The sequence below is a fragment of the Pseudopipra pipra genome, chromosome 1 (assembly GCF_036250125.1).
Source record: "Pseudopipra pipra isolate bDixPip1 chromosome 1, bDixPip1.hap1, whole genome shotgun sequence".
NCBI classification, from domain to species: domain Eukaryota; kingdom Metazoa; phylum Chordata; class Aves; order Passeriformes; family Pipridae; genus Pseudopipra; species Pseudopipra pipra.
The window spans coordinates 82923103-82943230 of record NC_087549.1 but is presented as its reverse complement, the minus strand read 5'-3'; the positions used below and the strand labels follow the sequence as shown (position 1 = coordinate 82943230).

The 20128-nt window shown below is 37.7% G+C and overlaps 1 protein-coding gene across 2 annotated transcripts in view; it reads left to right on the top strand.

Annotated features, from left to right (window-relative positions):
• DROSHA (drosha ribonuclease III) overlaps positions 1-14714 on the top strand; it is a 68482-nt gene extending 53768 nt beyond the window's left edge. For both annotated transcript variants that reach the window (XM_064662233.1, XM_064662222.1), the window contains exons 26-32: positions 712-817; positions 4334-4475; positions 5428-5510; positions 5623-5726; positions 7448-7540; positions 8358-8404; positions 11345-14714. In XM_064662233.1, coding sequence (XP_064518303.1) covers positions 712-817; positions 4334-4475; positions 5428-5510; positions 5623-5726; positions 7448-7540; positions 8358-8404; positions 11345-11475 — 706 coding nt within the window. In that variant the 3' untranslated portion in view covers positions 11476-14714. The remainder of the gene's footprint in view (positions 1-711; positions 818-4333; positions 4476-5427; positions 5511-5622; positions 5727-7447; positions 7541-8357; positions 8405-11344) is intronic.
• Positions 14715-20128: the final 5414 nt, after the last annotated feature.

Genomic DNA, 20128 nt, shown 5'->3' with positions numbered 1-20128 from the left:
ACAATAATCAAGGTGAGGCGGCCCCGGTGCAGAGCAGAGCAGGAGAATCACCTCCCTCGACCGGCTGGCAATGCTTTGCCTGATGCCCCCGGGACACAGAGGGCACAGCCTGATACCCTCCTGGCTGCCAGGGCACTGCTGACTCATATTCAACTTGCCATTGACCAGGCTGCTCTCCAGCCTCATTCCCTAGTCTATACACACAACCAGGCTTGCCCTGTCCCAAGTGCAGAATCTAGCACTTGCCCTTGTTAAACTTCATATCAGTGGTTACCCACTCCAGGATCTCGTGTGAGTTGAAACCCCGATCCTTTTCTTTCTTGTGAATGGACAGACCTTTTTCTCTGTTGAAGTTGTTGCATTCATTAGTTCACTTTCTTACCAGAAGTTTCAGATAGAGACCTTATCCTGTTACAAATTTGATGTCAACTGCTCTTCTCCTTGAATTAGTCCCAGATCTGTGATCTAATGATTGTGTTTGTATGTATCTATCCTCATCTGCTTTTTGCCTGAAAGTTGGTGTTACAACAGTAATGAACTATGTTTTCATCTCACCTGATTAACACTGGAAAATTGTCTTAAATGTGTTCAGAAATGAGCAAGGCTCACTTTCAGATCACTCTTTATTTTAATTTGTGTGTGCATGCTGGTTTTGGTTTTTTCCTCCCTGAGTGCTTATTGATTTTGCTGCATTGATGTCTCATTTTTCAGAGGCCACAACCAGAGGATGGAATTCCTGGGTGACTCCATAATGCAGTTGGTAGCCACCGAGTATTTATTCATACATTTCCCCGATCATCATGAAGGGCACTTAACGGTGAGATGGCCATCAATCATACTCTCCATAAGAGCAAGAGTGGGATGGAGACTGAAATTATGGGAACAACTAGTGAATTATTCTGAGTTTGATTAATAAAAGAAGCCTCAGCAACCGCTGCTCTTAATAAGGCTTTGTTAATTTTAAGTCATGAGCACTGCAGTGAATAAAAAATGGTGATTTATGAGCCCAGTGCAATAATTTCAATAATTTCTGTTCAGTCTGTGAAATGGATCAATAATTTTAATGATGTCGGCGATGAAATTGGGACATTGTTCTTGTTTAAAGATGGATGTCTTAAACCATTTATTTAAATAGGTGTATCATGTGACTTTTTTTTATTCATAACTTCTGGTCTGTTTAACTTGCAACCCGGCAGGGTTATACTTCCTGATAAAAAGTTTATATGATCTATTTTAGTCTGGTTTTCCTGTTGTCTTCAATCTGGAGCTCCTGTGGTAGCTTTTGAATTTAATGTTAAAATTGCTATACTCACCTGTTGTTGATTGCTGTAGTCTTTTAGCCTCTCTTATCTGGGCTCTGAAAACTCAGTTTGGGGATGTTTCAACAATTTACAGGACTTTAAACATAGCGTAATAGTATATGTAGTTTTTTTCCTGATTGATTCATGTGGTACTGCAGCTGAACAGGTAGCTTTGTTTGCAAGTAAGAAATTTTCTTGGACTTACTAACTTTTTTCTTAGTTTAAAAGTCTTAATTAGAACAAAAAAAGGAATACATGTATCAGGAGTGTGAGTCAAGTTTTCTAGTTAAAATTAGGAAGCAGCCTAATTTTAGAGTGGTTTCCTCAGATCAACAGAGAGATGGCAATACTAGGTCTCTAGCAGGCAATGTGTTATCAAGAATATGATTCTTGGGTCTTTGGGGCTAAAGCTGTTTACAAGAAAGAAAATATGTGCTCTGACTAAAAGTAACTTCAATTTTTCTTCACTACTTCATAAGTTTCAGTTACATATGTATGGATTCAGGAGACAGTGGATATAAAGCCTGGTGGGATTTTTTGTTTTATACATGACTTTAAAGAATGTAGGCATTAGTGGTGTTATAGTAAGATAAATCTTGCAAGAACTATTTGGACAGAAGGATATGAAATGTTGCTATTAATGGATATAAATACTCAGAACGATGATCAGAACATCTGTGTGTTGCTTAATTTAATGATTAGTGAGTTGGCAAGTACAAGTTGCACAGTTCAAGTTTGTAGGTGAAACTACAAAGCTGGAGTGAAATGGATGCTGAAGCAGACAATGCCTAGAATAAAATTTGAAATCTGAGAATGCGCATGCAGAGAAAAAGAAAATCATCTTAAAATGTTTTTAATTTTGAGGGCAAATGAAAGGAGACATGTGAGAAAGGAGACTGATAATGTGGAATCTGAAGAGAAACAGAAAACACTGAGCTCTTTCTCCTGTCATCTGGGACCATACTTAAATTTGAGAGAATAATGAAACATCAGCTGATTGGTGTCTGATGCATCGAGGGTGATTTTGGCCAAGGATTCCACTCAACTGGCAATGCAGTGGCTTCCCAGAGTGGAGTGATTGCTTATGGAGACACGTCTGTAAATTAACTATATTCAAAAAAAAGAAAGGAGAACATAGTCTTATCTACATACTTTGAGATAGCCAAATAATGTGCCAAAAAGGAGTTAACATTTTATTGAATGTTGGAAGATACAGCTTCTCCACTACTGGCTTATGGGTTCTTCTGGTACAGTCACAGGTAGTAGTATGCTATTTGAAGATGAAAGAATTAAAAAGTTTTTTAAAAATTGCTTTGTAATTACAGTTAAGCTCCAGCTGAGCATCTGTCACATGTTACAGCATCTGCAGTGATGCAGGCTGTTTGTTGCCAGAGTGGAGACTAGCTCTAAAAAAGCTGCTGGAAAGGCACAGGTACTATGTTTCTCCATATCATTAAGGGGAATTGAGTTTCTTGCTGGATCACACTTGTAGAGGAGGCAAATGCTAATACAGAGCAAGTTAATAACCACAGTGCTAAAAGGATAACTGGGTGGTTTTTTCCATCTCTAATTCACTGTGTAGTGTATATGTTGCTCTTTGTTTTATGATACTACTAATCATGATTATGGATCCCATAAAAATAAATACTCTGTAAACGCAACAAAAGAAATCCTGTTACAAGAAACAGATTTTTGGCATGGGACACTGCACTTCTGTCTCGCGGGTTACATATGGTGCTTGGGAATTTTGGAAAAAAACAAGTAGAAAACAAGTTTAAGCAGAGATTAGGGAGGCAGGTGATAATCCTATCTATGGTCTGCCTAGTTTATGAAGATCAAGTTGTGGGTATCTGCTTCATACATCATTGCCAAACAAATTATGAACATACTGTTCTTTATTTATCTGTTGTGAGAGATGAAGTATCAAGTACAGCAAATAAATCTTGATTTTTCATAAGCTCAGTCGACAGGCTGGAGCCAGGTAGAATATAAGTTGAATCTAATAAGATGAGCAAATGTGATATGGAAGACAAAGAGAGAAAAAATGTGTATGCAGAGTCTAACTCTAGATTACACATAAACAGTGGAAAAGAAAGACGTTCTTTACTTCTCACCCCCCCTCCTATAGTACCTCTAACTTCTTAAATTAATGCTGTTTCATTTAAAGCAAAGAAGCAAACAAACGGAAAAAAACTCACCTTGCCAGGGGTTCAGAAAATTGTATAAACCCCTAAAATTCCAAAATACTCTTTTAAGCTGTATGGGATTATATCTTTGGCAGAGCTTTATGTTTAAGCAATCTGCCTAGAGCCAAGGTTAAGCATTTTGGGGCACCCTGCTAGAGAACTAGGCATCCCTGACATTTTCATACATTGAAAATGTTACAGGCGATCCTTGTGAGGGATGCATTGGCTCAGCTGTGCTGCCTTTTAGTAGAGCAAATAGTACATGCAGGCTGTCCAAGTATGTACTTTTTTTCAGGCCAAAGGAGTGGAGAAGCTTCCTCATCTGCTTATTCTGAAACACTGCACTGTCTTGCAGTGTATGTATTTGTTTTAATTGCTGTCTATTTTTTTCTTATTTGGTGGACACCAGGGCTGCTCCATAGACTCCCGAATATTGTTTACTTACATTTTATGTGAAAAAATGTATATAACTGTGTATTACTTAAATTAGAAAACTGCATGTTAGCTGAAAAAGTACAGGACTCCTGAAGAGATGGTATATAATTGTAAAGAAGCTCACAAAGCAGGCATTTTAAATGCAAGACATACATCCAGAAGTAATGTGTTCATAGAATAAATAAAGATTGGTAAGAAGAATTGAAACAGAAGGAAAAATCAGCAGTAGAAAGAATGACAGCGGGTGTGTTTATGTAAATCACTTGAGGTGTCCTGAAACAAAATGTCAATAAACTGAGAGAAGTGACTGACTGTAAGGATAAAAGTAACTTTTTCTCCCCAGCTCTCCCTACCTTTCATAGTTTGCTATTTGTAATTGTTACCATTGAATGAAACTTCTTTCTGTTTCAGCTGTTGAGAAGTTCTTTGGTGAACAACAGGACACAGGCTAAGGTGGCAGAAGAGCTGGGTATGCAAGAATTTGCCATCACTAATGACAAGACAAAAAGACCTGTAACTCTTCGAACTAAGACTTTGGCTGATCTCTTGGAATGTGAGTTAATTTGGTTATAACAACTTAATGACTTCCTTTTCCTTGGGACTTAAGAAAGCCATGAGAAGTCACCCAAACCACTTCTAAAAATGTGTATTCACGTTCTCATGTGAATTATGCCTATACCTCTGAAAGCCAGATTTTTGAACACTAGCATAGTTTTTTCAAGTCTATATGAAAGCAGAAAGAGGCATAATTGCAGATAGAAAACTGAAGACTTAGAAACTGAGGGGTCACGGTGACCAGGTCAAAAGCATGTCTTGAAAATTAAAAGTTTGTAGTCTGAGTTGAGCTATTTAGCAGTTTCAGTGTTTAATTAATATGTTCTTGTCACTATTGGAAGACAAAGTAGTTCGTTCAGCAGGTGAATATTGCTGTGGTTCATTTGTCTGCATTTTGGGAAGTTTTAAAACAATCATTCCACGAGAGGGAAGGCTATGTGGAAATTAAATTCTTTTTGGTTCATTTTTGAAGTTTGTGTTACCTTCTTTCCAAAGAAAGTGGAAACAGTGATAAATATTCTGCTGAGAAAGTTAATCCCTATCTTGTATATTTTGATATATTTTGTGATGCATTCAGACCACTTGGCTTTTGCCAAATCCTCTAAGCAAATGAAAATAGCATACAAACAGGAGTGATTTATATCTAGATTTTTTAATGGTACCCAATAGAGATTTATTTGTAAGTGTCCATGGTCTGCTGGTTAAAATGTGAGATTAGGAGCTGAGCGTTGTTTCTAGCACTTCAAATGACTGGGTGGATTTGGGTAAATCACTTAATCTCTTGGTCAACTTGATTTTTTCCTGAGTATTCAGGATAATACCCTCATTGGATCACTGCTGTGAAACATAATTGAATATGGCTTTAAAGTACTCAGAGATACTTGTTTCTGAAAGTGCAAGCCACTGATGTTCTCCTTAGATGAGTGACAGTACCTTTTTTCCCCCCCCAGCCTTTATTGCTGCTCTGTACATTGATAAAGATTTGGAATACGTTCACACTTTCATGAATGTATGCTTTTTTCCACGGCTAAAGGTAAGATCAGTCAGATTCCTACTTTTCTGCCACTATGTTTTAACACATTATTGCATTTGAGACTCTTACCACGGTCTCTCAATCATAAAACATCTCTGTGAACTTCTTACAGGAGTTTATTTTAAATCAAGATTGGAATGATCCTAAATCTCAGCTTCAACAGTGCTGCTTGACTCTCAGGACAGAAGGAAAAGAGCCAGATATTCCTCTTTACAAGTAAGAGCAGGCATCTTATGGATACCAGCTAATTATAAGTCTTTCTTGTATATGGAGGAAGATGTGATCAGTCACCCTACATTTTTCCCATAGTTTGGTTTTGTGTAGTTATCCAAGCCCTCTAGTCTCTGTCTGAAGATGGAAATTGTTGAACCAGTGTTTTCTCGACTTTAGGTGTTTTAAGCCATTACGAGGAAGAATTAGTAAGCATTTTACCTTCTACAGTTTGTAATCCACAGTCAGGCACTGAAGGGCAACACAGGTTTTGGACGTTTTTGGTGTACAATTCATCCCACATATGTTCTCCTGTTCAGTGATAGAGCTCAGAGCAGTGAACCTTTTAACTTGTGCATCTCAGTTAGATGCCTGAAGCTGGATGGGATGGATCTCCATTTTCTCTTTCAGTTGTAAAACAGTGTAATAGCTGCTTCAAAGAGACAATAATAAACCTAAAACTGTATATGGCATCCATATCCATTCAATTAATGTAGAATGTTAGCCCCCAAAAGAAGAGATAAAGGCTATCCATGAAGTTCAAGGTTTGTGTTGTTGTGATTATTATATTAAAAAGATAGAAAGAATGATAGTCTAAGTGTATTTGTCACATTTACTGAAGTAAGGTTTTCAGTGAAATGTAGCAGTTCAGTTATAGTGACAAACAGTTCACTTCAGAAGTGCTGTTGCTTTAATACTGCAACCACTGCCCTGCAGACCTGACTCCTCAGTGTCTCTCTATGAGGGTTCTTTGAGTGAGGGACATGAATACAATAAAAACAACACCCAGTTTTTGTAAAAACCACTTAGTATCAAGTACCAAATCTTTGTTTTGTTTTGCTGTGATAATAAATTGATTTTTATAGTACAGCTTAGACCTAGTAATACACTGTTATCTTCCTATTATCTTGTTAAATTCCTTTTCTTCTTATCTGTTTCACTGTAGTCAGTACTACTGGTTTTAAATTCAGGGTGGGTTTTATTTGCTCTTGTCACAGTGCACAGAAAATAGAGTACTTTATTTAGATACTTTAAAAATTGTTGTGAAATTCGTGCTCCATCTAAAGAGAAACAAGGTAGTAGCAAGAACTCGATCTGAAAGTGGGGAGAGATTTTGGACAACAGGAAGAAACTGCAAAAGAAGCAATTCATTGCACGTCTAGGGGATTATCTTTTCCTCTTTAGATGGTTGTTGATGCACGTTCTAGACTTTAGCTCAAATGGAAAGTTTGTTTTGTGACTAACTTTTCAAAGCTGAATGAAAATTTCTTTATACTGTGATAATTCAGTGTGTAGGGAGCTACCATGTCTAACATAAAGGCCTTGTAAAACCTTGCTAACTGCCAAACTCTTAGCAACTAAAATTTTAGTGCACACGTAATCATATTGGTGTGTTTATTTACAGTTGCACAGCTACACATAATTTATTGCTTTATTACAAGTCTTTTCACTGTTTTTAAACATATCATGTTATAAGTTTGCATTTTTGCTTATAGGTTAAATTAAGTTTTAATTTTCATGTGGTGCTCCTTATTCCAGGGAGGAATAAATGTGATTGATATAAACACCATTCTGGTAATCTATACAGGCATCCTTCAACCCTTGCTCTACGTTTTCCATGATTGAACTATATATATTGACCAGACTGAAAGTTTGGTGATGTATGTGCCACAAACAGATTATGGTTTTTGATACTTCCTGCTTTAATAAAATATTTCTTCTTTCAGGACTTTGCAGACAGTGGGACCTTCTCATGCCAGGACATACACAGTAGCTGTGTACTTCAAAGGGGAAAGAATAGGATGTGGTAAAGGTCCAAGGTATATTGAAAAATTAATCACATGGTATTAGAGTGTGGTGGTATACAAAATGACTAGCCATGGAGATGACAAGTGTGTGGTTTGCCTTAGAAAAGGAAAGCTGTAGAGCCTTCTTCAAACTATTCTGCTTCAGGAATACCTGAAGGGTTCAATGTCTGTGTTTTGTTTTTTTGGTTTTTTTTTTGTTTGTTTTTGTTTTTGTTTTTTTGTGAACTTGCCTTCAAGGTGGCTAGCAATGGTAACCGATTTATGGCTCTCAGACTAGAAATTGCAGAGCAGCTTCCAGGAAACAGTGGCTACCTTTGGATTTGCTACTGGATTACTGTGCAGCTTATGCTGGCAATTTAAGTGCAACACTATCATGGATTTTTTTTTCTTATGTTATTACTTCTAGGCATTTTGGAATGGTTCTAAGTGTGCAAAGACCATGAACCTCAAAGACCTCACGTTATTTTCTGCTACCAAATCTAGTGGTGGTTGTTATAAAAATATCACTGGCTTTTTAGCATTCACACATCCATGATTTTGTTCCTTTTTTTTCTCTCAATTATAGAAGTAAATGCTTTAGTGAAGAATGGACTAGAATATTTTGTTAGTGTTATTGATCTAAGTTTAAAAAATATTCTAACTGCATTGTAGTACTATTTCTCACATATTTATGGAAAGGCTGATATATCATACACTGTGGAAATTACTAGCTGCTGGTTATCCACAGAGTTTCATTACACAAGTAGCTAGTGTTCCACCTTGTCAGAAACTTAAGTTAATTCTATACAACTTTGATCTCATGTAACATGTTTTTGTTTGTTTTTCACAGTATTCAGCAAGCAGAAATGGGAGCTGCAATGGATGCACTTGAAAAATGTAAGATATTTGGATAGCAAAGAAAATAATTTATAATTTACTTTGTCATTCTTTAGTGAGGCAAGGTGCAGGTTTTGTGGGGGATGAGTTTTGAACAGAACACATGCTAAATGCTGACAGCTTCTAAGCACCACGTTTCCCTTTTAGTACTTTCAAGACAGATTTGTAACAGTTGAAGTTAATACGATACCAACAGGTACTTGTTAAAGAGAATTGCTCAGCTACAGAAGATAAAAGAGTGCTGATCAGCTCTAGAGGATGCAACTTTGAAGGAACCCTGTGCAGTGAAGATTCATAGAGATTTTCTGTGCTTAAGTATGCAGCGGAAAAAGACTGCGTAGTCCCAGACACTGTGGTTGTCTCACCCTTTAATTTAGGGGAGGAGGAAAATAATACTTTAGAAAATAAAATTTGATCTCAGATTATCAGTTGACTAGGTTAAAATCTAACAGGCAGATTCTCAACCAATTTAAATTGATATTTATCCATGAAGAAGGGGTAATATCAGCCAAAGATCCAGGGATCTGTGTATACATCTCTCTAAATTCTGTGCTAGATAGCCAGCATGGGAGCAGCCCTTCATTGAAATGGAGTCTCAGATATGAATGTATGCAAGCTTCTTATATGAATTAACTTTGATCAGTTGGGTTAAAGTGCCAGGTGTGGATGTGCTGTAAGCAAATAGATTACAAGCATTTTGTGCAGCAGAAGCTCTCTATTGAGAAGAACATGGAGGGGCCATTTTTTGCATTTGATTCAAAGGAAAGACATGCAGTTCCTCAGATGCCAGAGGCTTTTAATCTGTTATTTCTGGATCTGGAAATTCAAGGGCTTAAGAATTTCAGAAAACAATGAATCTGTGTAATTTAGAAATGTTTTTATATACATCTGCTAGGCATATACTTCTCACCATCAGTAAATTCGACAAATAGAAAAATATAACTTCCCTTCTCTGCTGAATATTTGCAAAATGTTACTGGAGTTTTCTTTGAGTGCATTTTCTTTTGACAGTATCACCACTCAGAGCTTCATGGCCTATCAGTCCAAGGACTTCACAGCTCTCTTCTGACATATATGTTTGTTTAAATGCCACAAATCTCTAGAGGTCTGTGCTCCAGCTACCCCTCAAAACAGAACCAGCTTTCAAGTTAGTTTCTCAGTGCCTTGCCAGTCAAGTTTTGACTGTCTTTAGGGGTGGAGGTTATACAACCTTTAAGGGCACCTGTTCTGTTTTGTGTATGTTTGTGGAATGGAGTTTTTTTTGTTTGATTTGGTTTGTTTGTTATGTTTTTTAATGCATAAGTAGTTACCTTCAAGTAGTTTTCATATACCTTTTTTTATATATGATAGCTATGATGAATTTATTACATGAATTTCCTTCTTACCATCCTAAACAGATTAGAACAAACAGGTTGCTACCAAGCTGAGTTCTTCAAGAATCATGTTACAGGCACAGTGATGGAAATCTGATTTTCATTTTGTGGTGCACATGAGCAACAAAATATCCCAGAACTCCATTAAACAAAGCACTAGTATTTTTAAAGCAACAGCAATTGAAAAACAATTTTATTTAGATTGCTTTCTGGTTTAAATGAATATACCCTCCTAAGCCCAAGTTGTAAATAACTGATAAATAAACCTTTTATTCCTGTAGTATATATAATAAAAGGCACAAATTTCACTGGCCAATAAAACAAAGCAGTAGAAAGTTATTCTGCTCTACAGCAAAATTCTGCAGTTTATATGGCTTCTGCACCATATTCTCCACCTGAACAAATCTGTGCTGCCTGGGACCCAAAGAAAGGAGTAAAAAGCTTGGTGCCAAGGTACTCTTCCCTGAGGAGCCTCAACTGAATTCTTTCTCAGTAGCCAGCTAGAGAGAGAGCAGTCCTTTGGCAATGCATCTACCAAATTTGTTTATGGCTTTAAAGGTCAGTGTAGTAACCTTTTACATTCATCTCAGACACAGATAGGTAGCCAGTGCTGATCCCAGAACTCTGTGTAATCCCAGCAGGATTTACCAGCTACTACAACCTGTGTCACCTCTTTGCTTTCTGACTTGCTGGAGGGTGCAGGTCTCTGCAGCACAGACACATATGAATGTCAGCACCCTGGTCATGCAGAAAATATCATATTCTGTGAGCAGTGCACTAAATTTAGAGCAATTCTGTTCAATTACATAAGCTGTTTTTACAGTCCCGGTTCTAACATGTACATACATAGCAGCCAATAGACAAATGCCTGAAAGCACAAGCATACACCTCCCCAGCTATTCCTCTATCACCTCAGCCTTGTCCAGTCTGTTCTAGCCAGTCTTCACTCATCCCTGCTCTTCAGTTACGCTAAGGCTGTCTTCTGGCACACAGCCAAATATTAACTTTTTCAGGAACAGATTTTACTGCATTCCATCTTGCTACACTATTACTTTTCCATTAGGATCGCTGCCACAATATGGGACATCAAGTCGATTCTGTGTGGTCTAAAATAATAATAAAAATAATGGAAACATCTGTACAATGCTTGGAACTGGTGGCTCATACTTTTTGGAGAGAGAACAAGACAAAAAACCCTGACAGCATTGACAGTAGTTTCACATTTGTTTTTCAGTATTGACCACCTGTTGCTAAGGGAACAGAATGTAAAACCCAGGTAATACCTGGCTATGTTGCTATACCAGAATTTTATATTTTATTTTTGTGAGTGTATTAGATTTGGCAGTGCTTTGTAGCAGGAGAAACAGATGTAAAGAAATCATAAAGAAACCAAAGTCCTATGACACAGTCTTGGTTTACTATGTATTATTAGAAATAAATGGGTGAAAATGGTAATAACATTATTCTCCCTTGCCTCTAATCTCATCAAAGTTAAAAAAGAAAAAGAGCTGAGACTTTCTGTGTTACCAGTTTGTTTATTAATGTAAAATGTTTCTCCTTGTATCAGATAACTTTCCCCAGATGGCCCATCAGAAACGGTTCATTGAACGGAAGTACAGACAAGAATTGAAAGAATTGAGGTGGGAAAGAGAGCATCAAGAGAGAGAGCCAGAGGAGACTGAAGAAGCAAGGAAATAAAAGGAGGGCACAGCAGCAGTGGCATATTTACTTACTTAATAACTCTGACTGTGGCCTATGGAGACCTAACCTACTTTCTTGCAGATGGTGAATGAAGAGTGCCTGTTGATATCAAAAAGAAAATTGTAATCTCTTCTTTAAAAAGTGTGTGCACATATAGTGTTTCTTTCGTTTGGTTTTAAGTTTGGCTTTTTAATAAGATTTAGTTTTAAATCTTTTTAATTTTTATGAAAAGTTGTTGGATTATTTTTATTATTTTTACTGTGTTGTATGAACTAATAAAGTATTAATTTCAAAATCTTGTAGGAGGAAAAGCTGTTTAGCAGTTGTCTCCTATGTCTAAATGCTGTTTTGTCAGTGACCAACAAAGTTATTGCATGAATTCTGCTGTGGAGGAGGAAAGTCATGAGAAACTAATTCAGCTGAACACTTAAGCATGTATGTAACTTAAGTTTTGCAGCTAAATTTACTGCTTGATTCTGCTAAATCAGACCTGTAAACTACAGGTCCTTTTACAGAAAATGGTACAGTACTTTAAGCAAAAGAGATAAGTTTTGCTTTAAACAGTGGATTCCACATCTGGAATCCACTGGAATGTGACACAGGTGTGTGTGGAAGCATGAGGGTTTTTGTTTCTAAATCAGTGTCATAAAACTTGAAGAAAAAGATAATTATGAAGCAAGAGAATGGCAATTGTTTTTGCAGAGAATGTACTGAGTTTACAGTTACAAGTTTAATTTCTTTCTTGGCTTCTTGCTCTATGAGGCTGCTGTCTAATGGATTAATTTGTCGAGAAGATACCAGTATGACCATAACTGTGAAATAGTGTATTAGAAACTCTTTACAGGTGCTGTTCCAGATAGGTTCATTGAAAATGGTTTTTATTAAAAGGAGGACAGAATTTGTCCCCAAAGTGTAGTTCAAAGGTGGTGTACAGTTTGAAGTCACACAGTTTCCTTGAATTTTTGGTGTCTGTGGCTTGTATTAGACAGATAAGCTATAAAAGCTAAGTGGCACCAGAAATGAAAATCTGTTGGTAGTTTTTCCCACTGGTTACCAGCTTCACTGTAGCTGTTGGTGCATTTTTTTTTACTTTAAATTTGCCTGCTTCGAGCCATTCATTCCCATTATCCTCAGTTCTCAGTTAAAACGGTCCCTTCGTACATATTGTGTAGTCATTTTTTATCTTTCTTTTCTGATAACTGAAACAGATGCAATCCTTATTTCTTCCTGGTTCAGATCCTTTTTGGCGAGTCATTTATGCATCTTTTTTGGTGTAATATAGAATTACGTGTTAAGATACTGGGCAGCTTTGTGAGCATGGATGCACGAGTCTGGCCCAAAGAATTCAAAGGGATTCATGAAAGAAAACTTTTGCCCAACGTCCACACTTTGCCAAGCAACTAATTTGGCAATTGTCTGAAGCGTGTTTCTGTAGGTGTGTGATGGGCATCCACAAAAGCACTTTGTTGTGGGTGCCAAAGTAGACACAAATGAAGCTGAAAAATTCAGACTACCCAAATGTCTTCCCAAAGTTTCACTTCTGAGCTAATCAGTTTGTATTTTAATACGCACATTTTTGTACACATGCAATGTGAGATGCACTTAAATGTGGAGGGGAGTTTAAAACCTGAACCCACAGCACTACCTCACTTCTCCCAATCTCTGTGATTGCCTTTTCTTAATGGATTGGTGCTTTAAATCCATTTCAGAGGATGAGAGAAAAGAAAAAAACAAACACATTCTGTAATTTAGAGAGTGATAATAAACCATTAAAACATAAAGGAGGAGATAAAAACAATGAGATGAAGGCAAAGAACTGCTCTCTGCTGAATGCTGCTGCCATTTGACTTTTGAGAAGTGATTGTAACTTCTTATAGCTTCAGTCTGTAAATAAAAAGCTGAAATGCTTCTCACTAGTAGCAAGCTTGAAAAGCAGCAGCAACTCCCCTGTCCTTAAGTCTTTTGTATTCCAAGTGCTTTTGTAAAATCACTCATCTGCTTCTAGGGTCGAAATGGTGTGGTGGTGAGGGTTAAATGTAATTATTATATTTTTCCTTCTTACCTGTGACCAGTTTTATGTATTTAACAATTAGAAAGTGCAGTGACTTCATTTTCAGGTGTATGGTTTCTTAGCAAATGCCTCTCAGCATATCTGATATCACCAAAGTACCCCAGTGGAATTCTCAGCTCATAGTTTAACATTAATTTGTCCTATACAACATTTCACTTTTCGGCTGTAAGAAGACTGTAAGCTTATTCATAAACATTTTCATAAAAACAGATTGAATTTATCAGATAGGGTCTTTGGGGGGAGGAACCCAGAACTGTTCTTTTTTCTTCTTTGACCCAGAAATTGCCTGAAAAAAATGAACTTCTAAAACAATTTCTGCATTCCAGTTACTGCAGTTAATGAATTTTAGGACTTCTTCAAAATGTGGATGATAACCGTGTTTTCACAAGCAGGCTATCTTCCCTTTTTTCATTGTATAAGCGTGGGCTAGGAAAATTGTCTGAAGCAATTTTGTTTTCCTTGTCTTGAGGACAGAAAACACAAGGTAAAAAAATTCATGTTCCTTTTTGTTTGTGTTAAAACTGCAGTGTCTTTCTGTGTATGCACTGTCTAAAAACAGTGGCTGTGAATGTTTCTGTGAATTTCAGGAGATGCATAGATTGTGTAAAGTGAGCACAGTCCTTTATAACAGACACCAAGGAGAGGAAGCCTCTTTAAGTTGCCTTTGATAAAAATTATTATTTTTCTCATGTTAATCAGTGGGACAGCTGTAGCTTTTAACTAGGCAACTTGGGCTGCTTTTTGTAAATGTGAAGGGGTTTCTGGTTTACTGATAAAGTCAGGTCCTAATTTTTGTTTGCTCCAGAGCCTGATCTGTTCTGCTCTAGAGGTTCTCATGCCAGAGCCGTTGACTTGGTTTGGATACAAGTAGATGAATGGAGAACAAGACTGAGAGCTGCATGAATCCAACAGATCCTGTGAAAGCACTTTTTTTTTTCTATTTTATTTTTAATGTAAATATGTACAGAGCATCTAATAGAATTGTAGCTGATTTGATTAGGGATTTTAATTGAATTTACATAAAGTTCATGATTGTTATTTGTAGACCCTAAGTTTGCTTTGTAAGATTTCAGTTTTTGGAGGATTATTTAACAGCAATACTAAGAAAACCTTGGTCTCTAAGATTGTTGTAAACATCGTTGCTAATAAAGTTTCCCAGAAAAGACTTCAGGCATAGTTGTTACTTGCTAAAACAATTTGGAAAGATCAAAAGGCAAATCCTGATCATCTGTCTCCCTACTTCAAAGACTCTGATTATACAGGCTGCATATTTAAATGAAGTAAGCGGTTCACTTGTGAAAAGTTTGTTTGGTGGAAGTTTGTAAAGCCCTGTAAGAGCTTAGGGAATTGTTCATCTATATCATTTACCATTGTGTTGTCTTTGATGAGGATAGCATTGGAACAGAAATTTCTGTGACCCATAAATCCTACCCTGCTTCTCCTCCTTCCTATCCAACCCTACACTTCACAGATTCATGTTTTTTCTCAAGCCCTAAGATTAAATAGGTTAGATGCTCCAGCTGTGCATATTTCCCTATCCATCAGGGAGCAGGTTTACCTTAGAGGCCCTTTTCTTCACCTGCCTGCTGCAGGTAACAAAGGGAGCACCAACTTACTCCCAAAATCTTGCTAACTAGGTATATTTCTCTTTTTCTAAATCCTCACTGCATTTCTCAAAAGGATTTCAAAGTCTTTCATGAATAAGTGTATAAGTCATATACCTGTGGCTTACGGTACAATCATACCTGAATGCCTCAAGCTCTTCACAGCACCTTTGTGGAGGGAATAAGGGACTGTTTATTCTATTGCTCAGGGATGAAAACTAGGATGAAATATTGCCTTGGGTCCAGGCCTTACGATATCTGTAGTAGGGCAATGATGTCTCATCCAGTGGATGCCTTAGTCTGTGTCTTTAGTATCTTCTTTGCAGGTCTGCTGTGTTCCTACTGACATGTCTTAGAGGGTCTGTGAGGGAGTAAAAAGAACTTGGCCATGCAGGCACTGTCCCCCTCATCCCCTTTTGCTGTGGAGGATTGGAAAACAATGATCAAGATCTATAGAACTGGTGAGTCTCCTATGAGAAGCCAAAGCCCAAACAGTGGGTTGCCTGTACATGTTTTTAGAAAAAGTAAATAAATAAATAAAACCTTCTGCTTAGAGCAGACATTTCAAAAGTAATCCATTAGCAAAGGACAGAGTCTTGAACTGACAAATTCTGAACTTTCACTGGAGGCAGAAGCAGCTCATACATCAGTGGTCCAGAAGTGATGCAGCAGTGATGGGTAAGTGTTTGTCACTGGAGGTAGCTTGTTACTTATTTAAGGATGGAGATGGTGGTCGTGGGAGCCCATGGGACCCCACTGATGCAAGCTCAGCCAACATTTCTGAAAAAAATAAAGTTACTTCCCTACAGATTTCCTCCTGTCATTACTTCAGTCATTTACTGTGTCAGAACAGTTCTGACATGGTGACTAGTTTTTGCTGCCAACTAGAATTACAATTCAAATACTGCAGCTCTGTTTCCAGAGGGATACTTGAACTGGCAAACAAAAAGCAGCAATTTCTCAATCGGCAACATTTGAAAATGCTAGTGTTATTCAATATCCAATTATAAATTTCTTCTTTATTAAAAAAAATATTTAAATTCTGTAAGATAAGAATTTTTAGTGATCTCATTGGACAAGTCATCCAGAATTACTGCTCTTACCTTCTGCTCTTGTGATAAAAAACACTGTCGAATACACGAGTCTTTTAACTTGTGAAAAAATAAATATCATACCATCCAAAGGAAAAAAACCATTTTTTCCTTATCTTGGATGTTCAAATTCCCTGTCATTTGATGCTGTTGTGTTCTTCCTTCTTCCAAAAACGAAACAAAATGTTTTAAATATGTTTCACCTGTTGTAATATGTCAGATATTGCAACCAATATCCCATCTCAATTGGTGTCTGTACATTAACAACCAAAATCAATCTGTGTATTACTGCTTACTGGTTTTTGAACCAAGGCTTGACCAGACATCCAAAACAGTGGGACAGTGCCAACCTTGTAAGCCCTCAAAACTTTCAGAAACAGGTTGTCAAAGCTTCCCATTCCTTTTGCTCCCAATGCTTTTATTATTATTATTATTATTACCACTACTACTGTTACTATTATTATTTAATGTTTTCATTGCTTGTTTATTTGGTTTTAATGTGGTCTGAAGCACTACTGCCTCCTATTTCATGGTTCCCTGATCCTTACTTTTGCTTAGCAGATATGGTATCAATTGCTTGCTCACTGTGAGACTAGAATATAAATGACCTTGAACTCTTTGCCCTTGCAAGCCATACCTCAACAGTTATATCAGAAATCAAGTGCCCACAGCAAGAGCGAAAGCCTCACTGCACACCCGTGGAAGTAAAGTACTGAATCTTTCCAGTACAATTTTGGTGGTTTCTGTCAGATGTTTTAAGAGAGACTCTGAGTTCTTCAGGCACATAGTGATGTATTTTTTCCAGCTTATGTTGTGAATTTATGCATTTGGAATAAATTTGGCATCCATTTCAGCTGACAGCTTATAAATGGACATTTATACATGTAAGCAAGGAGAGAAAGGTTAAGAAAAGGCAAAGCAGATGCCTGAAACACTACAAAAAGGCTTATTTCAGCACTGACTGCCGAGAAACAGATTGATTGGGATAGAAAAATGTTAACTGCTTTCAAATGCAGACTGAAAAATATGGGGTTTCATTGTAACATAAATACAAGTCTGTGCCATGTGCTTGGGATAATGATGGATTTAAAAAATGAATTCAGAGTTTAGTTTTATGCAAAGCTAGAAAATAAATCTTAAAGGTAAGATATAACAAATCTATACTTATTACAAGTGAGGCAATAAAAATTTCATATCTTAGAGATACAGAGGGGGGAAGTAATCTAGCAAAGCTGTGATAGGTTTTTAGATTTTAATTAGGAACATATTTGAATATGTGTGTTTCGTGTAAATGCAGATATGTATGTATGTATGTATTTATTTACTTATGAAATATCTGAAGTTTTCACTCACTGCAGTGTGATACTTTCTTTACCAAGGATAAAAAAAGAAGTCTTCTCTCTGTGCTTATTGTTTAACAGGTATTTAGAGATTGTTTATATTGAAGCAGTGTCCAGAGATCTTCCCTAGGACTGGGTCTTTTCATGCCAGCCACTACAAACACAAAATAATAGGCAGTTTCTGACCCAGAAGGAAATAGAAAGGAAGCAACGACTTACTCAAAGTCACCAAACAGGTCAAGGGTAGAAACGAGAACAAAACCTGAATCTGTCAAGTCTCAGCTGAGATTAGTCCTCCATACTGCATAGCTACTTATTTACAGCATTTAGCTTTAGATGTTGTAGTTAGTTTATTTCTGCATTAATATGGGTATTTTAAATTTCATGCACAGCAGCCTAGAATGGGAGTTTACCTAATCTCTTTCATACTGAAAGGTTATAAAAGTGATTTTAAAAAGTGAAAGAAAATTCAAGTGGCTGGTCCTGCATGGTGTGAGCCTCCACGTTTGCATTTGCTTGCCTTTGCTGTTGAATTCCTGCTGCGGCAGCTCAAGCTCGGTGCTTCAAGGTCCACTGCTCAGCACGTCTCTACAGTCTGTGTGACAAGCATCACTCAGGTAGTAACAAGCTGCATTGCCATGCTGCGTCGGAGCTGAGCTTGGCCCTGTTATACACAGGCAGGAGAAGGCAGGTTTCTCTTTTGGATTCACAGCTCGGTGTTAATGGCTGTTGTTTCTTTTAAGCCTGATTGTATCCTCACCAAATCCATTAGAGGTTAGTATGACTCTAAGCACATATGATATACTTCCAGCATGGTGACAAAAGGGAATAAGCAGATGAACAGCTGTGCTCTCTGTTTGTGAAAAGTACTTGGCTTCGAAGTGCCTAAGCTATTTCCGTGGTCTCCTGAAAAGAATGAAAACCTTCCAGAAATGGCCACAGATAGGTAGAGGGGGCCATGGGTTAGCATCACAAAAAGAAAAGAGCATCTTCTCTTCTTAGTCTGTGCTGCCATGCATGCTTGTTGCTGCAGGAGGGTTAGTGGCTGCCAGCTCCCATGGCAGTAATGGGAAGGTGGAGATGGTGGCTTGAGTACTATCCTGGGCTGGGGGCATTGTGTGCTGATGCCGAGGCAGGCTCGTGGGAACGCATCCAGTGCGTTTTCAGGTGATAAGAAGGCAGGCAGAGGAATGAGCATGGGGTTTAGCCTGGCCTTGACTGGCAGAAACTGTTGAGATGGTAGTGAGAGCTAAAAGTAGAAACAGGTCCTTCATTTTACAAGCTGTGGTTAACCTCTGATGAAAACATTATTTCCTGCAAAGCAATGAGGAGTAAGAGGAACTCCAGAGGACAGTAGATGTGCAGAAGAGCTCAGTTCCATCAGCTGCTGCTTCCATACTGTTTGGTAATGGCTGATCTTGTGGATTCACATGTTTTGAGGGATTTTTGTCTGGTCCCACACATGCACACATTGTACAGGCATATGTAGGCATACGTGTATATGGAGTTAAACAGAGAAGAGCGTGCATGCAAAGAAGTTTGGGACTGTGCAAGTGTGGGAGTGAAGGAGGCCCAGAGAGACAGCTGCATGACTCCTTCGCCTCCTAGGCAGATCTGTCATTTCTGGCTATAGGATTGGTTTCTTATTCTGTTTAATGATGCTGACCTTTGTGTTGAATAGGTTGGCCTGTTGCAAAGCTAAGATTTGTGGCCTTTTGGGACTTTAGTTGTTTGGAAGACTGAGCATATTTTTTACTACATTGGGTCCAAAGAGAATGACTTCTGATGACCCAGCTACCCTTATAACTCATTTGCCCTTTATCTTTTGACAGACAAAGTGACTTCAGACTTAGTCATATGTTAGAGGCTGTCTAAATTTGAAGAATATTCTGGAAATAAATGATATCCTATGGCAAAGAAAAATTCAAAATTGTTTTGAAAGTTCCTATTTTTATTACATATTGCATGTACTTTCTTGGGAGAAACAAATCTTGAATTTGCAGTATGAAGTTTTAGAAAGGACTTACCTTGAAAAGCAGAAAAAAATTAATTTGGATACACTGGTGGGAACCTTGCCTCAAACTGTATTGTCTTCCACAAGAGATCTTATGTCTCTGAATGAACAATCAGTTTCTTAAGAAATTGTCCCCAAATCTTACTTGATTTTGGGTGCCTCAATTTGATTCCACAATCTATTTTAGCTAAGCAAATCCCTCAGGATTAGCACAGAAGGGTTCAAACCTGACATGTGTTACAGCACATCAAGGAACAGCTTCATCTGGTTTCCAGTCCCTAGAATCTTAGTGGCCATTGTCTTGCAATTCTTATGCCGAAGATTAATTTTAAACTTGCAACTGTCTCTGTTGAGTTGAGCACATTGGCTGGAAGTGGGAAATCAAATTGTTTTGACTTGCATGTCATCAGTGGCAGCAGCTTTGCAAGGTCTGCTGGAAGCTACAGCCCACCGCTGTCTGCAGCGGGAGGGTCATGCTGGTCACAGCCCAGAGACCCACATGCTGCCCAGGTGGCACTAGAGTTCAGTTG